Here is a 27,318-nt window from a genome sequence, read left to right on the forward strand (position 1 = left end):
GAAGTCACTTTTTTCAAAGTTGTAACTTTGAACAGTCATGAAATGAACGGTTGTAAGTCGAGGAGGACCTGTATCTTAGGAAAGCACATCCGGTGTCTGCTAGCTTATTTAAATTGTGAGCTATTTGCCTTCCTTTGGAGAGAAAAATAGGTATAACTTCTAGAATGTTTAGATCATGGAAATGTCTGCATGTAAGGTTTCTGATATGATCTGGAATATGTGAATTCATCCATTCAGAAGGTACCTAGCAATAGTGCTTATACTTATATACTGCTTTACAGTGCTTTACAGGCCCTCTCTAAGCAATTTACAGAGTCAGCCTCTTGCCCCCAACAATCTGGGTCCTCATTTTACCCACCTCGGAAGGATGGAAGGCTGAGTCAACCATGAGCTGGTCAGGATCGAACTGCTGACAGTCGACAGAGTCAGTCTGCAATACTACATTCTAACCACTATGCCACCACAGCTCGCTCCTTCCTTCCTTCCTTCCTTCCTTCCTTCCTTCAATAGCCCTTAGACTTATATATCGCTTCACAGTGCTTTTACAATCCTCTCTAAGTGGTTTACAGAGTCAGCCTCTTGCCCCCAACAATCTGGCTCCTCATTTTACCCACCTCGGAAGGATGGAAGGCTCAGTCAACATTGAGCCTGGTGGGATTTGAACTGCCAAATTTCAGGCAGCCAGCAGCCAGCAGAAGTAGCCTGCAGTACTGCACTCTAACCGCTGTGCCACCATGGCTTAATTATCAGGAAAAAAAAATTAAGAAGGATCTACCATAGGTAGGCTGCACATTATGGATACAGAAATTCAATGCATTTAGACTGCACCAGGTTAAGAAAGATTGACGTGTTATATGTTCTCCATGAAATTGCTCTTATCACAATGCAAAAATTGCATCTGGCAGAGAATATGATGGTCAACCTCTGACTATATTTGGACCATGGGAAAAACCTCTGAGGTGTACTTCAAGGTCCGTGAGCTTGGTTGTTTCCTTGCAGACGTTTCATCACCCAACCTGGCAGTGATGATGTTACTTAATTGGGTAATGAAACGTCTGCAAGAAAACAACCAAGCTCAGAGAGCATCAAGGACCTCACAGTTCAGCCCTCAACTACAAATATTCTCAAGAAGAACTTCATATCAATCCATCGCTATCTTTAAATGATAGCAGTATTGGCACTTAAATCTCTTTTCCTCGATCAGTTTACTTTACTTTATTGTCATTGCACATCGTACAAAGAAATTAAATACCATCTTCAGTGTATATACAGCAGAATTCAAGAGAGCTACTGCCCTGGGATAGAGGCTGTTTTTCAGCCTATTTGTCCTTGTTTTTATTATCCTGTACCGTCTGCCAGATGGTAATAGATCAAAAAAAGGGTGCCCAGGATGAGATGGATCTTTGAGAATGTTTTGAACTTTCTTAAGGCAGCGGGAGCTCTAAAGCTCTTCCAAAGAGGGGAGAGGGCAACCCATGATCCTCTGGGCAATGACGTTAACCCTCTGGAGTGCTGTCCTATCTGCCCTTGTGCAATTGGCAAACCATAGAGAGGTGCAGGAAGTTAAGATACTCTCTATGGTGCAGTGGTAGAAGGTCACCAGCAGTTTTTCATTCAGTTGTTGTTTTCTGAGAAGCCTCAGGTAGTATAATCTCTGCTGGGCCCTTTTGACCAGGGCTGCAATGTGAGCACCCCAAGTCAGGTCCTCTTTTAGGGTAACCCCCAGAAACTTAAAACTGGCCACTTGCTCCACTCAGTCTCCATTGATAAGCAAGGGCTGGATGTCTGATCTTTTCCTTTTATAGTCCACTATAAGCTCCTTGGTCTTAGGGTGTTGAGGACCAAGGTATTGTCTCCACACCACGAAAGCAACCGGTCCACCTCATCTCAGTAGGCAGACTCATCTCCCCGGAGATGAGTCCCACCACTGTTGTCTCATCTGCAAATTTAGTAATATTTAGTAATATTATGAATCTTCCACTTAGCTAGGTGAGTCAGCTTCTGCAAAAGCTGGCTGACCAGCATTTTGTGATATTGCACTCACTGAGTCAGAAAAGGCTTGGAAAGGCTAGAGGAAGACAAAACTATAGAAAGATGCTGACGCCTTTGTGCCAAGGAGCAGAGAACCACACATGGCCCCATGAGACTCTGCAACAGGAACGCCAATTACTTCATCACATGGATGGACAATAAAATCGTAGGTGACATGTGCCTTTAGCTGCTCTTCATCACTCTCTTCCACTTTGCCTCTCCTGGCATCGTTGAAGGCTAATAAGAAGTGAACTCTGGAAGAACATTGCTTTCAAGGTCTGCTAATTGAGGCACATCAAAGAGGCAGACAACGGGGTCTAGGCAGGGGTGAAATTCAACTGATGTAACAACCAGTTCACTGTGCGTGTGCACACACAAACACACCATGCGTGTGTGCCCCACGTTTAAAAAAGCTAATACTTAACTTCAACTGCAGCTGAAGAAACAACTGAGGCACGGCAGAGTGGTCTGCTGCGCGAATCAGCTGTGCTCTAACAAAAAGACATAAAGCACACAGGGAAGAGCAGGGGTGGGCGGGTGAGGCCACATGCTTGTCGGAGCGAACTGGAGCCAGCCGATTGTCAAAACAAACAGCAGTCGGGAGTAAGGCTGCAGGTAATGGCACCTCCCTCACGAAGATAAAAGCCAGCTGTGAAATGAATGTACTTTGCAGAAGGCAAAGTCGTTTTGAAACTGCAGCCTCGTGGACATTCCAGTATCCTGAGTTTGTATTTGAAGATTCTTATTTTGCAAATTATTTTTTGTCTGTTATCTTTTGGCAAGTCTTGCTCAGTTTGGCAAGGCTTGTGCTTATCACAGTTACCGTATTTCCCCATGTATAAGCCACCCCTTTTTTCCAAAATTTTCAAGCCCAAAAAGTAGGGGGTGGCATATACAAAGCAGGTACACTTTTTATACGTGAAAAATGCATAAAATAATAAAGTAGGAATAAACTGGTTTTCCAGCAGTATGCTATACTTTTTGTAAAAATTGTATGTGATGATACGATTACGAGTAGTAGCACGCGATAGAAATGCATACGCTAGGCATCGGCCTGAATGCTTCGTTCCTACTCTCGTCCGATGCGTAGATTGCTAGCGTCGCCTGCACCGCTTTCGGGCGTCATGACCGAAGTTGTAGATCTAGACGTCTTAATTTTGTTTCTTTGTAAATTTTCTTTCTTCATAACTTGTTTCTCTAATAAAATATTTTTTTCAAAACTTCACAGTCCAAAAATTGGGAGGGTGGCTTATACAAAGGGGGTGCTTATACATGGGGAAATACGGTAATTATTTTGTAAGAGCATTACAACACAATTCTTTTTGAATTGTTGGAAAAGGGTGTGGGTCAGTAAAACAGCATTGAAAAAAACCATGGTCTGTCCTTGTACCTATGATAGTTGCAGCATCCTCACAATTACACGATCAGGGTTGGGTGCTTGGTAACCAGCATATTATGATTATATTATATTAATGATGTCCCCAGTCATCACATGATCATAATTTACAACCTTCCTCTCTGGTTTCTGACAAGCGAAAGCAAAGAGGAAAACCGGATTTGTTTAACGACTGCATGATTAGCTTAGCTAGACTTTGTTGTCCAATAGGATCAAACTCAAACAAAATGGACATTTCCCCCACCCCTTTAAATGTCCATTTTCTCCTACGAATAACTAAGAGCCATATTGTCCCAGAAACCCAATAGTTTGGCTATTAAAAACAGGCATAAATAAGGAAGTTGAAAATGAAATGATTAGACTGGTGTGATACAATTAAATGCGATGAGTTAAAAGGCTTAATAGTCAGGTTGAAAGTGATAATTTCAGGGTTTCATTCCTGATGATGAAATTATACCTGCTATTAATACCACCGGCTCATTGCTATTTTTCTTCCATCCTTCTTTAAAAAAAAAAATTCTAGAGGCCAAAAGAGCTAATTGGATTGATATTATTATCTTCATTAAAGTCACCAGAGATTAATGGTGCAGGCGAAGCATGATATCTACTGCTTTAATATTTCTTGAACATCTCAAGTGCGTTGTTTTGGTGAAAGGAAGGAGGAAGGAGCCTGTTTGGTCTAGCGTGTCAAGAGGATTGTTAGTAAACAGGAAACTGTGAGTTCAAATCCTGTCTGACTCATGCCTAATTTTATGACATTTTTTTTGCCATGGTTGTTAAGCGAATCACTGCAGTTAAGTGTGGGTCATTAAACAAATCTGGCTTCCCCTGCTGACTTTGCTTGTCAGAAGGACGTTGGGAAAGTTACAAATGGTGAATACATGACTGCAGGATACTGCAACCAATTTAAACACACGCTGGTTGCCAAGTGCCCATGATTGTGGGGATGCTGTGACAGTCATAAATACGAAGAATTGTAGTATGCTATTTTCTTTAGAGTGCATTTCACTTCTCATCCAAGAAGCCGTCTTTGTTCTGAACTGAGTTCTAGTCCTGCCTTAGCCATGAAAGAAAGTGGGTGAGTTTTGGCCAATCACCAGGAGACAGCGGGTTCTAGTCCTGCGTTAGCCATGAAAGACAAGTGGGTGAGTTTTGACCAATCCCTAGGAGACAGTGAGTTCTAGTCCCGCCTTAATCATGAAAGACAAGTGGGTGATTTTGGGCCAATCACCAGGAGACAGTGAGTTTTAGTCCTGCCTTAGCCATGAAAGACAGTTGGATGAGTTTTGGTCAATCACTCTCTCTCAGCCTTAGCCACCTCACAGGGTTGTTGTGGGGAAAATAGAAAGAGGAAGATGTGTTGAATCTGTTCTTGAGCTATTTGCAAAATAATAAAGGTTAAAATCAATAAATGAAATAAAATAAAGAAAGCCTTTTAAAATATAAGGATGAAGACATCTATCAACCCTCCAGAGCAGACTAGGTTAAGAAAGCAAAGTCATACAAGTTAATTTTACTTTTATTATAAGGCTATAGTAGCAGAATCTTACAAGTTTAAATGCACTTCCTCCCCACCTTCATTTCTCTTCGTGAAAACTAGGGAGGGTCTTATCTGACCCAAATATCTTTTTTAAAAAAAATCTGGACTGTTATCTTGCTTGTGACTTTGTCTCCTGTTCCTCAGGGTTATTCCTTCTTCAAATTACAACAGCTGACATAGGGAATTAACTGTGACATGTCCTAAAGGCATGGCTCCAAGAACCAATGATTTCACCCAGTTGACAGACCCAAAGAATCAGGGCCACTCATCAAGTTCTAGTTAAGATGATTTATTGCTCATGCTTACAGACAAGACTCTGGTCAACTAAGGGTCAGCCCTAAGCTAGTGCTAGATAAGAATTAAGGGATTTCAAGAGAGGTTGGACTTGGACAGTTTATGGGAATGTAACGATTCTAGACTAATTCCTCTCTTGACTCCACCTCCAGGCCCTGCATCCTGTACCAGATGCAGTTCCAAATAGTCTTCAAAGATATAGAGTCCACTGCATAATCCAATGTTAGCCTACCCATCAACAGGCAAGAATAGATCTAGTTTCTTAGGCTAGAATGTTTACTTGGATGTCCATAACACACCAGTTGATAATTTTAAGAATTACCCTTCAAATGCACCTCCATGGCTCTGTCATCGGCTGGCTAAAGACTCTGGGGGAGTCCAACTAATGTATTGAGCAGTCGTGCAGAATGGAATAAGCTTGGAAAACAGCCAGGACAAGGGATCCGGAACAGCTTTTTAAAATAGATTATCATAGAATTGTTACTTCAACAGCTTCAAAGAATAACAGAATAACAGAGGGAGGGATATTAGAGGCCTTCTAGTCCAAACCAGTGGTAGGATTCAAATTTCTGTACTACCGGTTCTGTGGGCGTGGCTTGGTGGGCATGGTTAGGTGGGTGTGGCCATGTGCCTGGGTGGGCGTGGCTTTTTTGCAGCCATGCCCCCTGTTTTTTGGGGCCTTCTGGTCCTCAGAGGAGCCTCTAGGGGGAGTGGTTTTGCTCCTAAAAGATTGACAGATGATTGGTTACATCTACACTTAAGTTCTCCTTATCGTAGACTCAACATGGCCTACAATATTGTATTTTCTGGCTTCTGACTGGCTAAGAAAGAGCAGAAATTAGCAGTGGGATCCTACTTGCTCCACTACCAGTTTGGTGATTTCCACACACCAGCTGAGGCCTGCAGCGCCAATCAGCTGAGAGGATAAAGAAGAGAAGAGCGCAGGGGCAGGTGGGAGGGCCGATCCTGCACGTTTCTCTTGTTCCTCCTCTCAGCTGATCCTCAGAGGCTTTTTTTTTACTACCAGTTCAGTTGGACCGGTCTGAACCGGTAGCAAAGCACCCCTGGCAGAAATGATGAAAGTTCATTCTCCAAGTCTTTAAAACAAAAAAAGAGAGAGAAGACCACATCGCAAGAAGATAAAAGAGGCTGTTGTGTACATAAAATTGCTCTTCAGCAACGTAATTTCAATCATGGTCTTCAGAGCTATGCTGGATTCTTGATCCCGGGGTCATGAAGTCCCCAGGTCTTCCATCAAGCGCTCAAGCCCGCCACAGATAAATGAGGCCACAGCATGTCCTCTTTCCTTCCCACAGCGTAACAGTTATTTAAAATACATTAAATTTTTGCCTGTCGTCTAGAGATGACCTTTTCCAATAGGCCCAACTCAAGATTAAAAGCAACAAAGGGAATAGAAGCTTGGCTTCCTCACAATGCTCTTTGCAAAATATCACACCCAATAAAGGACTCAGAAGGGATAAGATTGATAGTCTTTCTGCATCAGATGCCAAAAAGAACGATTTACGAAATTAAAGGGTAATTAAATTCTCGTCAGACCCTGGCTTTGGTGAGGTACTGTTAGCTGCATAAAAGAATGATTCCCTCCAGCTCTGATTGTAGACCAGAAAAGGGCATTTAAGATGTCATTTGTCTAAAGCCTTGGCACCTGCTAAAATTTAGAGGGGGGAAAAAATTCTACAAGGACCAAAAAATATTCTGCCCTTTCTCCTGCAGTAGACCTGCCCCTCTCAACGTTATGTCTTCAGCTAGGGATGTTTAATGAGGGGGTCAAAGATGACGTAAAAATAGGCGGGGCTATAGAAAACAGTGGTCCTAGTGGTTGGAATGCTGGGCAGGAGGTTAGCAAGCCCATATTCGAGACCCGAGAATTGGTGTGAGGCATGGTTGAGCTCTTGTCTTTCACTCCAGCTCCTTCTGTGGACAGGAAAGTCACCCTCAACTGAGTGTCCCCAGAGCAATGGTGATGTTACCGGCTTTCAAGCCGGAAGGGCCTTGGTCAGAGGTGGTACTCAGCAGGTTCTGACCAGTTCTGGAGAACCGGTAGTGGAAATTTTGAGTAGTTTGGAGAACTGGCAAATATCACCTCTGATATCACCCCGCCCCCATCTATTCTCTGCCTTCCGAGTCCCAGATGATTGGCTGGGTCTTCTTTGGTTGCCCTGCACAGGAGAACGGAGCTGGAAAGCAGGTTAGTGGGGTGGGGAGGGACTGTGGATTTTGCAATATCCTTCCCCTGCCACGCCCACCAAGCCCCATGCACCAAGCTACATCGCACCCACCAAGCCATGCCCACCGAACTGGTAGTAAAAAATATTTGAATCCCACCACTGGCCTTGGTGTTTCTGACTTGAGTGCATGCAGGTGGAGCTGAGACCTCATGGTTTATGCTGGCTTTTGACCATAATAAAAGATTTGGTTTAATTTGGTTATAGCCACCATCTTGATTTTTTTGACCTCCTCCCGTGGATACTCCTACCTTCAGGAGAGAAGCAACCTGGAATTGAGGAGAAACTTCTTAACAGTGAGGACAATTAACCAGTGGAGCAGCTTGCCTTCAGAAGTCATAGGTGCTTCATCACTGGACACTTTTAAGAAAAGACTGGACAGCCACTTGGCTAGAATGATAAGCAGTGGAATAACTTGCCTTCAGAAGTTGTGGGTGCTCCAACACTGGAGAGTTTAAAGAAGAGATTGGACAACCACTTGTCTGAAATGGTATAGGGCAGCGCTGGTGAATGAACACTGTGTTGGCCATCACTGAAGGCTTTCAAAAAAATAAGGACTGGTCAACTGTTTTCTGGAATGATACAGAATCCCCTGGTCAAGTCAGGAGTTGGACTAGAAAACTTCTGAGGTTCCTTCCAACTCTGTTATTCTATGTTCTAAATACCTGATACCAGGTGTTGCTGACCTTAAGCAGAAAGACATAGGTTTGGGAATGGTAACTTGGTCAAGATCTCTGCAATGTGGATTCAGAGAATAAATACTGTTTTTTTTTTTTTTGGATGGCTGAAAAACGAATGGAACTTTTGTGGAGGTCATAAAGAGATTGTCACGAGTTACGGTTAGGTTTTAAGAATGCTCTGAGGTATTTCTTGAATCCTTTTATAACAGTAATATGCTCCCTCTAACGCTGTCTGCCCTTGAGTGCTGGAGAACAATTGGCAGGCAGAAAGTGACTTAGAGCTCTTTGTTAACTTCAAGGAGATATGTCAAAATAAAGAGCAAAAGGCTACTTAAATCTCAAACCCATTCTTTTCAGCTCAATTTCTTTTTTTCTGCAATTTTATTTTTCATCTCCAGCCTCTCCCCAGGTTAGGTTAGCAAAATGCAAGATGCCAGTTTGCATATCAGTCCTACTTTTAAATGCACATCAGAGTTGACAGTTGAACAAAATATGCAATATATTTTACAAGAATTGAACCTCGAACTGAGGCTTCTTGGATCTTGCTGTGGTGCTAACAGTTCACAAGGTGTTTTTTTTTTCAAAAGGCAATTGGACTTCATTTTTCCTTGAAGACATTTTACTTCTCACCCAAGAAGCTTCTTCAGTTCTGACTGAATGGTGGGGAAGGAAAGGATTTATAATCCTTGCAGACAGTTGGTCATTTGCATTCTTTTAGACAGTTGTTGAAGCTACTTAGAGGTTTCTCTGTGCCCCCAGGGTCACCAGAGTAGTGCAAATGACTGTGGAATACCTCCTCCTATTTACCTCACAACAACAACCTTGTGAGGTGGGTTGGGCTGAAAGAGAAATGACTGACCCAAAGTCACTCAGCTGTCTTTCATGCATAAGGCAGGACTAAAACTCACCGTCTGCTGGAGATTGGCCCAAAATCACCCAATCATCTTTCATGGCTAAGGCGGGACCTGAACTCACTGTCTCCTGGAGATTGGCCCAAAGTCACCCAGCTGACTTTTATGGCTAAGGCGGGACTAAAACTCTCTGTCTACTGGTGATTGGCCCAAAGTCACCCAGCCGTCTTTCATGGCTAAGGCGGGACCAGAACTCACTGTCTCCTGGGGATTGGCCCAAAGTCACCAGCTGTCTTTCATGGCTAAGGCAAGATTAGAACTTTTCAGAACAGAAGAAGCTTCTTGGATGAAAAGCACAATGTCTTCAAAGAAAAACCGGAAAGTCCAGTTGTCTTTTGAAAAGAAAAAAAAGCACCTTTAGGACAACCATGACCTGGAGGACTGAGAATCTCCATAAACATTCCCACTCTACAAGCAACTCTGGCTTCTTGTTCTGCCTTAGATACCTTCAACTAAAGTAGACACTTGTCCCAGCTCTTAAGTCGTGAGAGTCGTAAAATGGATCGGTTACGTGACCAACCTGATCTTATGACCTTTTTTTTTTTTGCAGTGATCATTAAGGAAATATGATGGATGTAAAGCAGTCATTACAGTCTTCCAGTGAACCAATGGTTCAATACGGACGTGGTTTTGCTGAAAACTGAACGTAAATGCTGATTTTTGGCACAAGTATCTTAAAATGCAGTCAGATCACCGCCGACCTCTGCAAATGGTCATAAATGCAGCCTGGTTGCTAACCATCAGAAGTTCAGTCATGTGACTGTGGGGGAGGATTGACTAGAGCAACTTCAAATGGTTGTTAAACATTGTTAAGCATCATAAGTCGAGGACTAACTGTTTAGATTTCTCGCTGTTTCTTTTTCAGCCTTCCCCTAATCCCTATAATTTCTGGATTTTGTCTGTTATTTCTGTTCAACCCTTCCAAAGTCAATATAAATAATGAAGGGGATAGCAGACATCCTTGTCTTGTTCCTTCCTTTATATTAAACTTCTCTGTGTAGTTCCTGTTTACAATTACTTTAGTTGTTTTTTATGATATATCGTCTTAATTACATTTATGAATTCTTTTCCAAAGTCCATACAGTTTAGTTGAAGAATCATAAATTACCAACTTACATTATCAAAAGCCTTCTTGGTGTCTAAGAAGATTACTGACATTTGTTTCCCTGGATGTGTTTCATAGTACTTTAATGTGTCTAAAATGATCCTTAAATTGTGCTTTATTTGTCTTTTTGGTAAGAAACAATTTTGATCTAGGTGGATAATCCCTAATGATGCCAGATGACAATGTTGTAACCAGGTTGACCATGCACACATTTTCTGTCCAGATGTACCTGTTGTTTTGTGTCTGTGTGTGTGTTTCACTCTCACACACACACAAACAGCCAAAACAACTCAGGGAATTTCATCTTTTCAGAGCAGAATTTGGAAAGCTGAACGGATGGGTGATTTCTGGCTGCTAGTCAGCTGAGCTGACTGTTTCCATTCATGTCTCAACAGTGTGAATCTTATTTATTAAAACTTGAATGTTTGTTGCAGCCTCTGTGTGTGTGTGTGTGTGTGTGTGTATGTGTGTGGGAGAACCAGTGCCATGATTGGATAGTAATGTTTAATTAGTTTACAATATGATTTTCTTCTTAAAAAACGGTCAAACACCCTTCCCTGCTTTCACTCTTAACAAAACGTTTCTTTCTTTCTTTCTTTCTTTCTTTCTTTCTTTCTTTCTTTCTTTCTTTCTTTCTTTCTTTCTCTCTCTCTCTCTCTCTCTCTCTCTCTCTCTCTCTCTCTCTCTTTCTTTCTTTCTTTCTCATGTTTCTTAGTGTATCATAAATTCTCATTTTTCTTTCCTGGCCTATTTTAAAAATACCTGTAAGTAGAAGAGCTAAGTGAACAAACAGATTCGTGTCTACATACCCCTTTGGCATCAATCACACCAGGCTTGGAATTAAATTTCACTGTTTTTAAACGCGCCTTCTCTTTCCTTTCCACCCTGGAGAGAAAGAGGAAAAAAAAAGAGGAAGAAAGTAAAATGGAAATATGTATGAAATCCATTATTATCATTATAGCTATTACAGGTTGTTCTTGACTTATGACCACAATTGAGACCAAAATTTCTGTTGTTAAGTGAGTCATTTGTTAAGTAAGACATCTTCTTGCCAGCTTTCTTGCAAGTTTGGGTTGCTGTTTGTACAGGTAGTCCTTGACTTACTATCGCAATTGAGCCCAACATTTCCATTGCTAAGTGAAACATTTCTTAAGTGAATTTTGCCCCATTTTACGACCTTTCCTGCCACAGTTGTTAAGTGAATCACTTCAGATGGCAAGTTAGTAACCTGGTTGTTGGGTGAATCTGGTGTCCTCATTGACTTTGCATATCAGAAAGTCACAAAAGGTAATCATGTGACCCCAGGACGCAGCAATTGTCGTAAGTATGAACCAATTGTCAAGCATCGGGATTTTGATCACATGACCATGAGGATGCTACAGTGGTCATAAGTGTGAAAAATGGACATAAGTCCCTTTTTTCAATGCCGTTATAACTTCAAATGGTCACTAAATGAAGACTACCTGTATTCAACCAAGGGGGGACATTTTATATATATATATTTGATATTTTGTTTTACATACATTTTTTAATGTTTATTTATTTTTTGTCTTTGTCTTTATTTTCCTCTTTTCTTCTTTTCTTCCCTTTTTTTCTGGATTTTTGCATTTTAACTTTGGAAATAAATTTACAAAATATAAAAATAGATATATGAAAACAAAAGATCAAGAGAAAAGAGTAAGGCAACCAGTGGTCGCACGTAATGAATGGCTGGGAATCACATATACTTTGCCAGACCGGACACCACTTAAACCTCTAAATCACGGCTGTCAAACCCTCGGCCCACAGACCGGATGCGTCATGTGCTGGCCACACCCATTTAGCGAAGGGGGAGAAAACGTGTTGATACGTCATGTGACACCACCGTGATGATATGAGTTTGACACCCCTGCTCCAAATAGAAATGATCCTTGGCTCCATTTCATGAGAAAGGTATAGTTTTATTAGGAGTCAAGTGCATTGCAACAGCGCATAGCTAGGACTGAGAATCGCGCGCTAAAATCCCCAAGTTCAACTTTTTCCTCCCATAACTGCCTCCCGTTGCTAACCTCCCCAAACTCCCATGACCAATCAGGTTCAAGCAAGATATTTTCAGAACAATCACTCCAAGTGTAGGTTGCTATGCAGCTGCCTTCTTCTACCAGCCGGGTAACCTTGAAGCAGCATCTCAGGAAGATACAGCATTTAGTTTCGCTTTCCCCCAAGTATTCCTTCCTTCCTCCCATCCACTGTCCCCAGAGTTGTGTCATGCCCCTGGTGGAGACTGACCCTGAGGGAGAGGAGGAACAGCCGACAGGGAGCGGAAGTGTGGCTCCGGAGGTTGTGGAGAAGGCTGGGGAAGGGCAGAGGCCGGCTGGGCAGTCAGAGGAGGACCCAGGCCCATCCCCTCTCCATCCTAGGGCACGCAGGGAAGAGAGGATAAGGGAGAGAGATGGCCTACTGGGGAGGAGAGGGCCTTGATCCTCTTCATGGGCTGCAGCTGTGACAACTGAATAAGAGGAAGGACCTGCATACGGGTGAACGCTGGAAACAAAGCATGGAAATATCTCTTGTTTATGGTTTATGGTTCCTCTCTGAGTTTGGCGTCCTTCTCAGTGTGTGTTCTGTTATCTGTGGATGTCCCACAGCCCTTATCTTGCCTGGTTTATGTTGTTTTTTTTTTACTCTTTATAATTTAAACAGCATTTCCTCCTTCTTGTAACTGCTCGTGTGGGAGTTTTTTTTTTTTTTTTGGTCTCCAGTCAAGGATATTTGGAGCTTGGAAGCAAAGTGAAGGAATAAAAGGGGCTTCGCCAGGTTTTTGTGAGTGTGTTTGTTTTGTATCCCACCCTGGGTCATCACAGTTCATGGCAGACTGTCACAACATGGTAGCAAAGCACGCCGTGCAAGCATAACGTGGCCTCGGACATATCTAGGATTCAAAATAGGTAGGAGAGATCCCACAAGTGACTCAAAAAAGCAAAGGTTTTAGATCTACAGCAGATTCACCAAGCAGCAGATAGATTTACTTTAGGAGAAACACAGTTTCCAAAGGTTACATAAGGAGGAGTTATTTTTGGCTACGGGAAGAAGTGTGAAAATTACACACAGTTAATTATTGTGGAACAAAACGACTCGGAGAACATTATTTTCAAGAAGAAATAAAATATAGACTGCTGTTTCAAAACTGCTCGTTTTTAACATTGCCAGCTGCAGCACACCAAGTTCATGTTACTATAGTTACAGCCTAACTTTGGAATAAATCTTCTTTTTTTTCCCCCACTCCGAGAAAGCAGCATGTAGACATAGAAATGCGGCTTTCCCATTCAGAGGGACTGATCTTTGAAGCATACATTTTAAACCTTGAAGAGGAAGTTCCATATTGGAAAAGGCCCAAGGGAAAAAGACATCGAAAGGGAAGGAAAATTGGACGTCCTAAGTGGAGAAAGGAAACCCAAAAGGCATATTGGGGAAGAAAGATAATTAGGTCAAGACTACATTCGGTCTTTTGATGATTATTCCACACTAATATTAAGTTGCCTTTACTTTCTCTCTCTAACTTTGCAACGTGACTCAGTTTTATGATTCATTTCTGCTCTTAAGTAGAAAACCTGCTTCCCGATTGGGTCCACACCATAATGAGACTTGTCTCTTTGTGGCTTAGATTGTTGTGCTCCGTAAATCATGATGTATGTTTTAGCAATTGCTTGAATAGGGTTAAACTCCTGGATTGTGAAGGCAGGATAGGGTACGGAATGAATTAATTGGCTTTTCTGGATTTTAGTTCCATTTGCTATGCCAGGGATATCTGGGAATAAACTAACCCCTCTGGCAGCAGCGTTAGGCATTCTGGTATCTGGCATTCTGGTATCCTTCCTTCCTTCTCTTCCTTCCTTCCTTCCTTCCTTCCTTCCTTCCTTTCCTTCCTTCCTTCCTTCCTTCCTTCCTTCCTTCCTTCCTTCCTTCCTTCCTTCCTTCCTTCCTTCCTTCCTTCCTTCCTTTCCTGCTTCCCTGCTTGCCTGCCTTATTTCCTTCCTTCCTTCTTTCCTTTTCTTCCTTCCTTCCCTGCTACCTTTCCTTCTTTCCCTTCCTTCCTTCCTTCCTTCCTTCCTTCCTTCCTTCCTTCCTTCCTTCCTTCCTTCCTTCCTTCCTTCCTTCCTTCCTCCCCTGCCTTCTTTCCTTCCTTGCCTGCCTTCTTTCCTTCCTTCCTTCCTTCCTTCCTTCCTTCCTTCCTTCCTTCCTTCCTTCCTTCCTTCCTTCCTTCCTTCCTTTTCCCATCCCTCCCGCCCTTCATTCCTTCTTTTCTTTTTCCCTCCCTCCCTCCCTCCCTAAATATATAAATATATTTGTTTATTTAGCACAGGGATGTCAAACTCAAGGCCCGCAGGCTGGATCCATCTGCGGGGTTCTTAGTTCTGTCCCATGGAGACACCCTGGAAACAGTGAGGGACCACCCATAGTGGTGCCTCTGCCAGCAAAAATGGAGCTCAGGAGGACCATAGGCACCCCTCCTGAGCTCCATTTTCAGCTGCAATGGCCTCCGGCAGCCCTCTGCCAGCCAAAACTGTTTTTGCTGACAGAGGACTCGGGCCGCTGCCCCTGATACAAGTGACCTAGAGCTGGCAATGCCCCCTGCCCCCCCTGGAGGTGAAACGGTGGCCCTCAATGAAATTGAGTTTGACACCCCTGATTTAGCATATAGCATTCAGCATCAGGGAATGTACACACGCTAGACGCAATAGCCTAAATTGCTAGTTCATTCTGTTTGGTGCTTGCGTGCCTTTCCTTGGTGCACTGCAGGGGGAGAACTATCTTACCTCTGCTGACTAGTGGTGCTCGGATTGCAGGCTCTGGGCTCCTCTGCCAATCTTGCTCTGCCTCACTTTATGTCACAATGCCGTGTGCCCAGCCAGGTCCAGCACCGGCTTCCGCGCTCCGCACACACAAACGCAGCTTGGTTTTTCCCACCGAAGTGGTACCTATTTATCTATTTGCGGTTTTGCATGCTTTCGAACTGCTGGGTAGCAGGAGATGGGGATTGAGCGATGGGAGCTCACTCTGTTTCACAGTGCCGGGCTTGAACCGCCAGAGTGCAGACCACTTCTAGCTGGCAATTCTAGCACCATTAAGTCAACGTACCATCATATCCCTAAGCTTAAAGTTAATACGTTGCTCACAAATTCATACTGCCTCATTGTCAATATCATGTTATGGACAGTATGGCCTGTTGTGCCCCGCCAGTGGCCAGTGGAGTTGGCGGCAGACTCAGACAGTGAGGAGATTGGGGAGGAACATGGGCCAATCCTGGAATCTAGGGAAGGCTCTGACAAGGGCTCTGCATCAGAGGCAGAGATGGGGCCAGGGCCGTCTGATAGTTATCAGCTGCTTTCGGTCGGAGATCAGTGGGGCAGAAGAACAGTTGGAGCCTATTCCCAGTGTGCGCATGCACAGAACTGCCAGGAGAAGGGAACTGTTCTGACCAAGGTTTCCTGAGACAGTAACAATCGCATGCTTTATTTTTATTTCAATGGCTGTGCATTATATGTGTTCACAGCCCGTAATGAGTCCCAAACAGTTTATGAATAGTCCAACAGAAGTTTGCCACAGTCTTTTGGGATAAGGCTGATAAACACCCACTTTTACCTCCCTTGAAATGCTGCCAATGACTAAATTGCCAATTAGCTGTACAAGGCCATACAGAGCACAAAGTCAACAAGGAGTTTCAGTGTTTAAACCAACCAGAACGAACAAAGTTGCTTCCTGCAAAGGCTCCTGTCCCTTTGCTCCTCCTTTATGTCTTATGGGAAGGCCCAATCATCTCCAAGCCTTACTCCGTGTTGCCTCTTTTGCCTTAACTGTTCTTGCCTTCTGGCAGCTCTGCACAAGCGCACACTGGGAACAGGCTCCCCCTGTTCCTCTGCCTCACTGATGTCAGATTCTGGAAGCTGTAGAGTCAGCACATAACTCTCAGATGGCCCTGGCCCCATCTCTGTGTCAGATGTAGATCCCTCATTCTGAGTCCTCCCCAGACTCCAGGACTGGCTCATGTTTCTCTCCACTGTCCAACTCTGCTGCCAGCTCCGCAGGCCGCCGGCGGACCACAACAGGAACAGTTAAGAAACAAGGGTTGACTCGGGAATAAAGGCACAGGTGGATGGTGAATGGCCCCTCCCATAGGGAATAAAGAGGAGCAAAGGGGGAATGGTGTTGGCAGGAGACAATTAGTTCAATTCATGAGAGTTCCTGACTTCTTGCCAGGTAATTGCTGCTACAGCGTGGCGTTTGGAAGATATTGGCCTGGCAACTCTCCAAGCCTGATAATTTAGCTTTGCAGTTGTGAAATCTCTTGAAAGACTGTTTGCTGGGACTTTGCTAGAGAGGAATTCACTTTAACCTAAATAGAAGAGGTTTTTATCGGGACGAGGAGTCGGCTTCGTGCTTTTGGGAAGCCTAGGTCAGAACGCAGCCATTATTAAAAATGAAACCACTTTGTGGCTCTCCCTCTGTGTTTTTCCTTATATATATATATATTTGTATATCTAAAAGTGTGACCTTGCAACAGAGATTTGAAATGATGTTTGCAAAAAAGAAAGAAAGAAGGAAAGAAAGAAAGAAAGAAAGAAAGAAGAAAGAAAGAAAGAAAGAAAGAAAGAAAGAAAGAAAGAAAGAAGAAAGAAGGAAAGAAAGAAAGAAAGAAAGAAAGAAGGAAAGAAAGAAAGAAGGAAGGAAGGAAGGAAGGAAGAAAGAAAGAAAGAAAGAAAGAAAGAAAGAAAGAAAGAAAGAAAGAAAGAAAGAAAGAAAGAAAGAAAAGAAAGAAAGGAAAGAAAGAAAGAAAAAGAAAGAAAGAAAGAAAGAAAGAAAGAAAGAAAGAAAGAAAGAAAGAAAGAAGGAAAGAAAGAAATGAAAGAAGGAAAGAAAGAAAGAAAGAAAGGAAGAAAGAAGGAAAGAAGGAAAGAAAGAAAGAAAGAAGGAAAGGAAAGAAGGAAAGAAGGAAAGAAAGAAAGAAAGAAAGAAGGAAAGAAGAAAGAAAGAAAGAAGGAAAGAAGGAAAGAAAGAAAGAAAGAAAGGAAAGAAAGAAAGAAGAAGAAAGAAAGAAAGAAGGAAGGAAAGAAAGGAAGGAAGGAAGGAAGGAAGGAAGGAAAGAAAAGAAAGAGGGAGAAGAGGACACAGCGTACCTTCTTTTGCTAGGTATAACACCCATCTCTTCACTGTCACCTTCCAGCATGACCCTCCTTGCTTGCCACCACTCGTCATCGGAGGCATTGATAACGTGGAGAATATCTCCGTACTTGAAGCTGAGTCCTTGGCTGGGGAGGCCACTGTCCTTGCTTTTGTCATAGTCGAACATGGCTCTGTTGGAAGAAAAGACACCACGGACGGCATGGTTAAACCCAACCAGGACAGCGCTGGGCAATCCTCGGAGAAGGAACATCTGGAGTGGAACGTAAGGTGCCAGTACGGCCAGTCCTTGATTTACAACTGCTTGAGCAGAGGGCTGGACTAGAAGGCCTCACAGGTCCCCTCCGGCTCTATGCTGATTGGTTGAACCCCAACGGCACCCCAAATTTCCATCGCTAAGCAAAGCAGCTGTGAAGGGGGCTTTCTTTGCCCCCATTTTTTGCCATTGTTGCTAAGTAAATCCTGGCTTTGAAGGTCAGAAATGGCGATCACATGACCTCCCCCCCCCGCCCCAAGACAGCGCAACTGTCATAAACCCAAGCCAGTTGCCAAGAGCCCCAATTTAGATCACGTGCCCATGGGGATGCTGCAATGGTCGGTTAGTGTGAAAAGCAGTCATGAATCAGTGCCCTTGTGATTTCGAATGGTCAGCAAATGACTGGTTGTAAGCCGAGGACTATTGTAGCTACATATTAAGAAGAGCTCTTTCTTTCTTTCTTTCTTTCTTTCTTTCTTTCTTTCTTTCTTTCTTTCTTTCTTTCTTTCTTTCTTTCTTTCTTTCCTTCTTTCCTTCCTTCCTTCCTTCCTTCCTCCTCCTTCATTTCTTTCTTTCTTTCTTTCTTTCTTTCTTTCTTTCTTTCTTTTTCCTTCTTTCCTTCCTTCCTTCCTTCCTTCCTCCCTTCATTTCTTTCTTTCTTTCTTTCTTTCTTTCTTTCTTTCTTTCTTTCTTTCTTTCTTTCTTTCTTTCTTTCCTTCCTTCCTCCCTTCATTTCTTTCTTTCTTTCTTTCTTTCTTTCTTTCTTTCCTTCCTTCCTTCCTCCCTCCCTCCCTCCCCCCTCCCTCCCTTCCTTCCTTCCTTCCTTCCTTCCTTCCTTCCTTCTTTCTTTCCTTCCTTTCTCTCTCTCTCTTTCTCTCCCCTTCCCTCCTCTACTTTCTCCTCCCTCCTCCCTCCTCTCTCTTTCTTTCCTTCCTTCCTTCCTTCCTTCCTTCCTTCCTTCCTTCTTTCTTTCCTTCCTTCCCTCTCCTCTCTCTTTCCCTCCCCTTCCCTCCTCTACTTTCTCCTCCCTCCCTCCCTCTCTCTCTCTTTCTTTCCCTTTCCCTTGTCTTCTTTCTCCTCCCTCCTTTCTTTCGCTCTCTTTCTTTCCCTCTTCTCTCCCTTTCCCTCCCCTTCCCTCCTCTACTTTCTCCTCACTCCCTCACTTCCCCACCTCACTATCATGTGAGGGGCTTACAATCTGACCAACAATATTATAAAAGCTTAAAACCCATAAAACGATAAATACACAAACATTAACAAATAAACAGGTAAGTTAGTGGGCGATAGACACTAGAATGGAGATGGGTTTTTCTGATCAATTCTTCCAGTCCAAAGAAATTAAGGAAATCAGGTACACGAGGAGGTGGCTGCCAGATCTCATGGCGTGTTTATTTATGCGTCTGAAAAAACACACTCACACACATGTGCTAGAGGACCCCAGATAGAAAATGCTTTGTTTTTGTTGTCGTAGTATAAATCTTCCATGCCTTTTCAGCTGGAACAAATTGTTACGAACAGTTACATGACATTCGTCATCATTTGAGGCCCACAGCACTCTTATGCCTCATTAGGAGCAGTCAAACAAAACTACCGTCTCGTCAGGCTAATGAAGTAAATTGTGGCAAAACGGGTGTCAGCACAGCAAGTGTTGATAGATGGCTGTCTGCCCTGCTACGGCGATATAATATTCGAAGCTCAAATGGAATATTTGAATCTAAAGGTCAAACTAGGCTTGGAAGGGAGAAACTGTTTTTAGATAGTCTTCTTAGGAGGGGAATTGAGGGGGTGCTGTTCCCCTGCCCCTTACTCTGCTGTTCACTCAAATAGCAACAGCACTTAGACTTGTATATCGCTTTGCAGTGCTTTACATACACAGAGTCAGCATATTTGCCGCCAACAATCTGGGCCCTCATTTTACCCACCTTGGAAGGATGGAAGGGTTGAGTCAACCTCGAGACCGTCAGGCTCGAACTGCTAGCGGTGTGCAGTGAATTAGCCTGCAATACTGCATTCTAATCACTGTGCCACCACAGCTCCTTCCTTCCTTCCTTCCTTCCTTCCTTCCTTCCTTCCTTCCTTCCTTCCTTCCTTCCTAATAGACTTCTATTCCACTTCACAGTTCTCTACATCCCTCTCTAAGTGGTTTACAGAGTCAGCCTATTGCCCCCCAACAACCTGGGCCCACATTTTACTGACCTCGGAAGGATGGAAGGCTGAGTCAACCTTGAGCCAGTCAGGACCGAACTCCCGATTGTGGGCAGAGTTTGCCTGCAATACTGCATTCTAACCACTATGCCACCACGGCTCTTTCATCTACCAACCGAGTAGACAATAAGTACCTAAAACTCACTCTTCATATGTTTCAGTCACCAGGCCTTTACTCATTTTAGTTGTTCTTCTTTGTGCTTTTCCAACACCTCAAAAGTCTCAACCTCTTTTTTATAATGTGGTAACCAAAACTGGATGCAATATTTCCAGTGTGGCCTTGCCAAGGCTTTATGAAAAGATACTAAGTCTAGTATCAATACAAAATCTTCACATGAATACAAAAAGTATTTCCATTTTGATTCCATTTTGATTCCACACCTCTGTTTATATACTTAATTCATTTAAACAACTCACTTAACAACTCTGGCAAGTGAGATTGTTAAATGGGGAAAAACTCATTTAACAACTGTCTTGCTTAGCAACAGAAATGTTGGGCTCATAAGTGGTCCTAAGTCAGGACTACCTGTACAGCACTTCATTCCGCAAAGTATTTCATTTCATCGCGGTGGCTCTTCCAGCGGATGAATCCAGAATGGCTGAGCCTTGTGTGACTTCACATTGATCAGGGTCATTATGGGCAAAGCTAATTAAAGTATGATTAGAGAGCCCAACCAGTTGAATGAGTGAATCGCTCTCTGCAGGGACTGGATGGCTTCATTGCTATGGGGAGCTGCAAAGACTGATTGGATAGGCATACAACAAGGACTCTTAAGGAGAAGATGGAAGGAAAATACTTAGATATATAATCTCATACAGCATGCCTGGATAAAATCTCCAGCTGAGAAACCGGAGAAGCGTTGAAAAGCTGCTTCGTCATTTGCTGACAAATGAGATTCTGCCAACAACAACAAAAAATATGTTTATAGCAGGGAGTTTTTGTCAGAGCTTTTGTACCATGACTGCTATTATGACAACCCGGGAGCAAAACGCAGCACACAGAGACTTAGACATTGAATAGTGGTTTATATACAACAGTTATATGCAGAAATATATGTGGTAGGCAAAATAACTTACAAGCAAGCAAAACTTCTTCTTAATGCGGAGAACTCTGCAATGAATACTGGACACAAGGAGAGAGAACCACACCCTCTAAGGGCTGCAATATATATAAACACCTCTTAAAAGGATCTTTAATCCCCAGTCTTAAAGGGAAATACCTTTGCTATGCTGAATCACTCTTATTGCATCAACCACACCGGACAGCTATTCACTGCTGGTTGGCTCTTAAATCCCAAGACCTTAACAGTTTTGTCCAGCCGTATACAGCTGTCTTTCTAGCCCCAGTTGTTAAGTGAATCATGGCAGCTATTAAGTGTCAGGATTCTGGCAATTAACCCCATTTAAATAATGAGTCTCAAGCCAAACTTCCAAAATTTAAAAAGGATTTATTGGGAGTTAACATGTCCGGCACTGCCTGGATGTAGCCGATTCTGAGATACATAATTCATTGTCACCCTTGACCCTGGTTTTCCCCCACCCCCTGGGTGTATCATAATTCATATTCTCCAATGGGACACCTCCATAGCCAAGAGTCATCAATCGTGCTCTCCAGTTAGAATTTTGTGGGGCAGAAACTTCAGTCACCTAGTTACTATCTTTGAAAACATTTGTGCAATGTAGTTTCGGTTTTGCAAGCTGCTGCACTGCTCCCCGGTCCCTTTCTGTTGGCAACTCTAAAAAGACCAGAAAAATATTTTATGAGTTGACATTAAGTTAGTAACATGGTTGTTAAGTGACTCTGGCTTCCCCATTGACTTTGCTTGTCAGAAGGTCTCAAAAGGGAACCACACAGGCCCGGGAAACTGCAACTGTCATAAATATGAATCAATTGCCAAGCGTCTGAATTTTGATCGTATGACCATGGGGATGCTATAATGGTTGTAAATGTGAAAAACGGTCATAAGTTATTTTTTGGGGTGCTGTTGTAACTTTGATTGGTCACTAAATGAACAGTTATAAATTGAGGACTTTCTGTATTACACCGATATATTACAATATACAAGGTTCTTGGGAAGAACTCAAATCTATGATTGTCTAATCTCTTAAATCCTCAGGACTAAGAGCCATGAAAAATAGAGAAGAGGCAAATTGTCCTATCTGTCATGAGGTATACAAAGTAATTCAATATTACATATTTGCATTATAAATGAATATTTAATATGTAGGAATGAATGCAGCCCTCTGTAATATGGTACAATTCCGGACTAACACAACCTGTTGGAATTACTCTAAAGCCAATCTTTCAGGCTTTCTCTGGTTAAATATGGAACTATCCATGGTACTGAATATCAACCCATTTTAATACGTTATATAAAATAATCTAAAACGTATAGTGAACTACTGGTAATTATAAACTAATAATTCTAATTGTTTTAATTCAGATATTCTGAAGTTTTACAAACTTAGAAGTGTATCTCCTTTGAGTGAAGTTTGGTTCTTGGAGACATCATGGGTGATACCCCTGCAGTGGGTGTAGGACAACTTGGCACAGCCAACTTGCTGTATGACAATTCAATGCTATATTAATCATTTCATTCAGTTACCTTTATTATTGGTGACCATGTGTTCATTGAACTATTGCAACTATTGTATTTCTGGATTGACTTTTATTGGCTACGGTTTCATTGAAATTAATTTAACTTTTGTATTCGTTGAATTCTCCTGCAGTGAGTTGTCCCACAGCGAATTGGCCACACCTAATTTCCCTGCAGTTAGTTGCCCTTGGCGAGTTGTCTATAGCAAGTTGACCACAGCAAGCTGGCCAGGGAGAGTTGGCTGTATGAGTTGGCCATAGCCCATTGTCCCATTCCTCCATGTAACAGGATCTCCTCCTGCCCAAGCCCAGGGGGTGGGGGTGGACTAGAAGAGCTCCAAGGTCCCTTTCAATTCTGCTATTCTGTATTCAATAAAGCTTATTTAATCAATTTGGTAGACATTTCCCTAATCACAGAGGCTGCATTTTCACAAAACATTCAACTCAATCAATCAGTCCAATTTTGGGGATATGATACACAATGAGGTAGCCCAGTAGGTTTTTACTTAAGAGTTAAAGCTTGCCAAGCGTAGCATATCCTTCAAATACTGAGTTTAGGTTTCTAACTTTTTTTTAAGCAAAGCTTCTGATTTATTTGGTTCAACATAGCTGGATCTCCTGGCTAGAGTTTAGATGACTTAAACCATCCAGATGCCTTGTGCTTTTTCCCATATCAAAGTTTGATTTAGCTGGAGTAACTTTATCATCAATAACAACAACAATGAAACTGAAGCCATACTCTTCTTTTGAAAGAAATTTCATGACTGTCTATATCTTTTAAATATATCTGTATAAAATACCTGCAGGATGAGACACTAGTTTTGTGCCACTCCAAATGCTCTGTAGTTTTCCGGTAAGGATGAATCATCCCAAATCCAATTTTCTTGTTTGTCTGAAGCTCAGGCAAGAAAATAGAATTACTCTGCCTTTACGGGGGCCCATGGCTAATGACTTCCTATTCTAACTTGCCCACTGGAGTGGTTTTAGGTTAGCAACCAAGGAAAGCCCATTTATTTAATCGGAAGCCTTATGGTATTCTGAATTAGCATCAAAAGGCAGCCTGTCTCCTGCGCAGTTAAGACTAATTCTAGCACAGAACCATCCTTATTTCTATCAGGTTGACAGAACTGGCTGTATGGATTTCAATTCGTCACACTAAAGTGGATAAAATAAGAATTCAGCCATCTCTTAGGAGATTGAGGCTTTGCAGGTGAGCGAAATAAATCTTCTTTACTTGGCGTGCTTGCCCTTCGGGGATACAATCAGTCTCCCACCAAAGGGCGTTGAGTACCGTTTATTTAATAATTGTCAGCATTAAGCAATACAATTTTGGATGACACGGGTCATTTGTAGAGTTACTCAACCCCTTTTTGTTAAATCAGACGATGCTCTTCGCCTCAGAAGGCACTTTTTCAAAAATGTGAGCCCGAAGGTTTGTTTTTTACAGAGATGATAATAAAATGAAATATTTTATGCTGCGGAGAGTTTTATTTTCTCGCCCCCTCTTTCTCACGTCATCCATACACAGTATTTTTCCACTTTAGACAGTGGTATTCAGCAGATTCTGACCAGTTCTGGAGAACCAGTAGCAGAAATTTTGGGTAGTTCAGAGAACCAGCAAATACCACCTCTGACTGGCCCCGCCCCCATCTATTCTCCGCCTCTCGAGTCCCAGCTGATTGGCTGGGTCTTCTTTTGTTGCCCTGCACAGGAGAATGGAGCTGGAAAGCAGGTTAGTGGGGTGGGGAGGGAATGGGATTTTGCAGTATCCTTCCCCTGCCATGCCCACTAAGCCATGCCATGCCCACCAAGCCACGCCCACATAACCAGTAGTAAAAAAAAAATGAATCCCATCACTGACTTTAGACTGTGACAACCCAAAAGATAGGAACTTGCTCCAAGCACCTTACAGTGTGAATTTGGTTAAAGGAGAGGTAGAAATGGCAACCTATAAATTTGATAAAGCGGGAAGCCCAAGACAGAAAAAGAAAGCAAGACAAGGGAATTCTTACATTACAGGTAGTCCTTGACTTACACCCATTCGTTTAGTGTCCATTCAAAGTTACGATGACACTGAAACTAGACTTGCTACCATTTTTCACACCTACATTGCAGCATCCCCATGATTACATGATCAAAATTCAGGCGCTTGACAAACAACTCATATTTATGATGGTTGCAGTGGATGTTTTTTGCTTGTAGTGGGAAAAAAAAAAAGAAACATTGATGTTGGGTTTTGCTGATTAGATAGGTTTGTTCTTCTAGAAATGGCTGATACATAATAGTTTGTAAAAGTTAAAAAGTTGAGGCCGTAATGTTGTATCTTACTCTACTGCAGTAAAAAGAGTTGGAAGTCAACGCTTTTCTTTCTTTTTTTCCCTTTACTTTTTTCTCTCCCATTTTCCCACTGTTTTCATTTTCTTTTATATTTTATGACTTGAAAAAGTTAATAAATTTTTTGGGGAAAAAAAAAAGAGAGAGAAATGCAGAGGAAGAATTTGTACCATGCGGCATAGTTAACAACGTATGAGTTTTTTTTTTTTTTTACCATGAGTTCAGAATTTTAAAATAATTCTTAAAAACATAATTCCCATTAAAAAAAACATATTCCCCTTTAGTTTATTCATTGTACTTCGGAGCTTAGCAACTGGTTCATATTTATGATGGTGTTCTGACCTCGGCTTTCCCAAAAAGCACTAAGCAGACTCTTTGTCCTGCCAAAACCCTTTTGTATTACACGAAAGTGAATTTCTTGCATTCACATTCAGCCAAAGGCCTGGCAAACAGTCTTTCAAGGGTGTGATTAGGACCTTATCTAGCTTGGAGAGCTGCCAAGTAAATATTTCCAAACGCAGTGCTGACAAGGAAGGACTCAGCACAGAGTCTCTTGAGATGCACAGGCAGATCTTCACACGGCTGCAATGAACAAATTGTTTCCTGCAAAAGCCCCCTCCCCTTTTGCTCCTCTTTTAATCCCTATGGGAGGGGCCATTCACCATCCACCTGTGGCCTTACTCCTACAACGGCCCTTAGTTCGTAATTGTTCTTTTCGTTTGGCAGCTCTGTGCATGCGCAGGATTGGAACAGGCTCCAGCTGTTCTTCTGCCCCGCTGATTTCAGACTCCGAAGGCAGCTGATGACTGCCAGCCTGCCCTGGCCCCATCTCTGCCTCTGACGCAGAGCCCTAGTCCGAGCCTTCCTCAGCCTCCAGGACTGGCCCATGTTCCTCCACAACCTCCTCACTGTCCAACTCTGCTGCCATCTCCACTAACCACCGGTGGGCCACAACAGATGGTTGCAGGAGTCACCTGCTCCCATTTTGTGACCTTTGGACAAGCAGAAGTCAATGAGGAGGCCAGATTCACTTAACAACCATCTTACTAACTTAACAACTGCAGGGAATCACTTAACAACCGTGGCAAAAATGATCATAAAATAGGGCAAGATTCACTTAATAGCTGTCTCACTTAGCAACAAGAAATTTTGGGCTCCTTTGTGGTCATATGTTGAGGGCTACCTGGGATAGTTTCCTTTGAAACTATAGTTTAAAAAGGGTAGGATATTATAGCAATTTTCAATTACTTCCCTTGAGCGGAATTAGCTAAGAACTGCAGACTTTACTAAAAGGCAAAAAAAAAAAAAAATTGGTTATGATTTAGAAAGGAGCCAGGCTATAATGAGGACTATTGTGTTGGAAATAGCAAAAGCCTGGTTCCAGAGAGACATTATGATCCTTATGGCTGGCTTCACTTGGGGGCTCAGACTTTTGGGAAATGAAAATCACATGGTAGAAATAAGCAATAGGAGGTTAGGGAGGCCTCGTTTTTTTATTCCTAGCAGACACGGTTCTTGGAGGCTTACTACCTCTCCATTAATAGAATCAGAGCACTGGGCTGGATGGCCAGATCTCTGATTGTTCAAGATCCCTTACAGCAGAGAAAAAAACATCAAGGGAATTGCAGCAGATAGAAATACAAATTTTAAAAAAGGAAAAGTAAAGGAAGGACCCCCAGAAAAGTCCAATCAGAGGCAGGCATTCACTCTTTTAACAAAACTATATGATGATGATGATGACCTTTACTGACAATTCAGACAGAAGTTGCGATGGCCAGTAGATTTGCGGGAAGGAGGGAGGGAGAGAGAGAGAGAGAGAGAAAGAGAGGGGGGGAGGGAAAGAGGAAGAGAGGGAAGGAGAGAGAGAGAGAGAGGAAAATGAAAAGAAAGAACTTTCCTTTCCTCCTTTCCCATCCCCTCTCCTTCCTCTTCTCTCTCTCCCTCTTCTCTCCCCCTCTCCTTCCTTGTTGGGCGTGGTTTGTTGGGCATGGCAGGGGAAGGATACTGTAAAATCTCCATTCCTTCCCCACCCCACTAACCTGCTTTCCAGCTCTCTTCTCCTCTGCAGGACAAAAGAAAACCTAGCCAATCAGCTGGGGTTCAGGAGGCAGAGAACAGATGGGGACGGGGCCAGTCAGAGGTGGCATTGGCCGGTTCTCTCTGAACTACTCAAAATTTCCGCTATCGGTTCTCCAGAACTGGTCAGAACCTGCTGAATAGCATCTCTGTGTACAATACATGTGTGAACGCTACACAATTTAACAATTTTTTGCTTTCCTTTGCGCTGAGAGCATCTCTATTTTTAATTCTCTTTCCCCATCTGTAGCTAAATTCTTATGCAGGCTCTGTTACAGCGATTCACTTTGCAAAGTATCTAATTCTCCACTATCTTTGAACTAACTTCTTTCTCTTCGTTGAAAGGAACGTAATTCATAATACCCCAAAGGTTGCTAGTTGCTTAAGACTTCTGTGCTAGTCTGTAGAACCGTAATTGTTCAGGACACTTATATTAACTTGTACAGATTGCTCGTTGTAGATATTGAAAACTGAACAATTATTCGAGCAC

General features: G+C 42.7%; 1 protein-coding gene across 29 annotated transcripts in view; it reads right to left on the reverse strand.

Annotated features, from left to right (window-relative positions):
• DLG2 (discs large MAGUK scaffold protein 2) overlaps positions 1-27,318 on the reverse strand; it is a 979,527-nt gene that overhangs the window by 32,490 nt on the left and 919,719 nt on the right. For all 29 annotated transcript variants that reach the window (XR_015744246.1, XM_087936973.1, XM_087936980.1 and 26 more), the window contains 2 exons: positions 17,358-17,534; positions 11,013-11,088 (listed from right to left, as the gene is read on the reverse strand). Coding sequence is in view for 28 of the 29 variants with exons in the window: in XM_087936973.1 (XP_087793099.1) it covers positions 11,013-11,088; positions 17,358-17,534 (253 nt within the window). In the remaining variant the exon portion in view is untranslated. The remainder of the gene's footprint in view (positions 1-11,012; positions 11,089-17,357; positions 17,535-27,318) is intronic.

The sequence above is a fragment of the Pseudonaja textilis genome, chromosome 7, assembly GCF_049901715.1.
Source record: "Pseudonaja textilis isolate UNSWEBS1 chromosome 7, rPseTex1.2, whole genome shotgun sequence".
NCBI classification, from domain to species: Eukaryota; Metazoa; Chordata; class Lepidosauria; order Squamata; family Elapidae; genus Pseudonaja; species Pseudonaja textilis.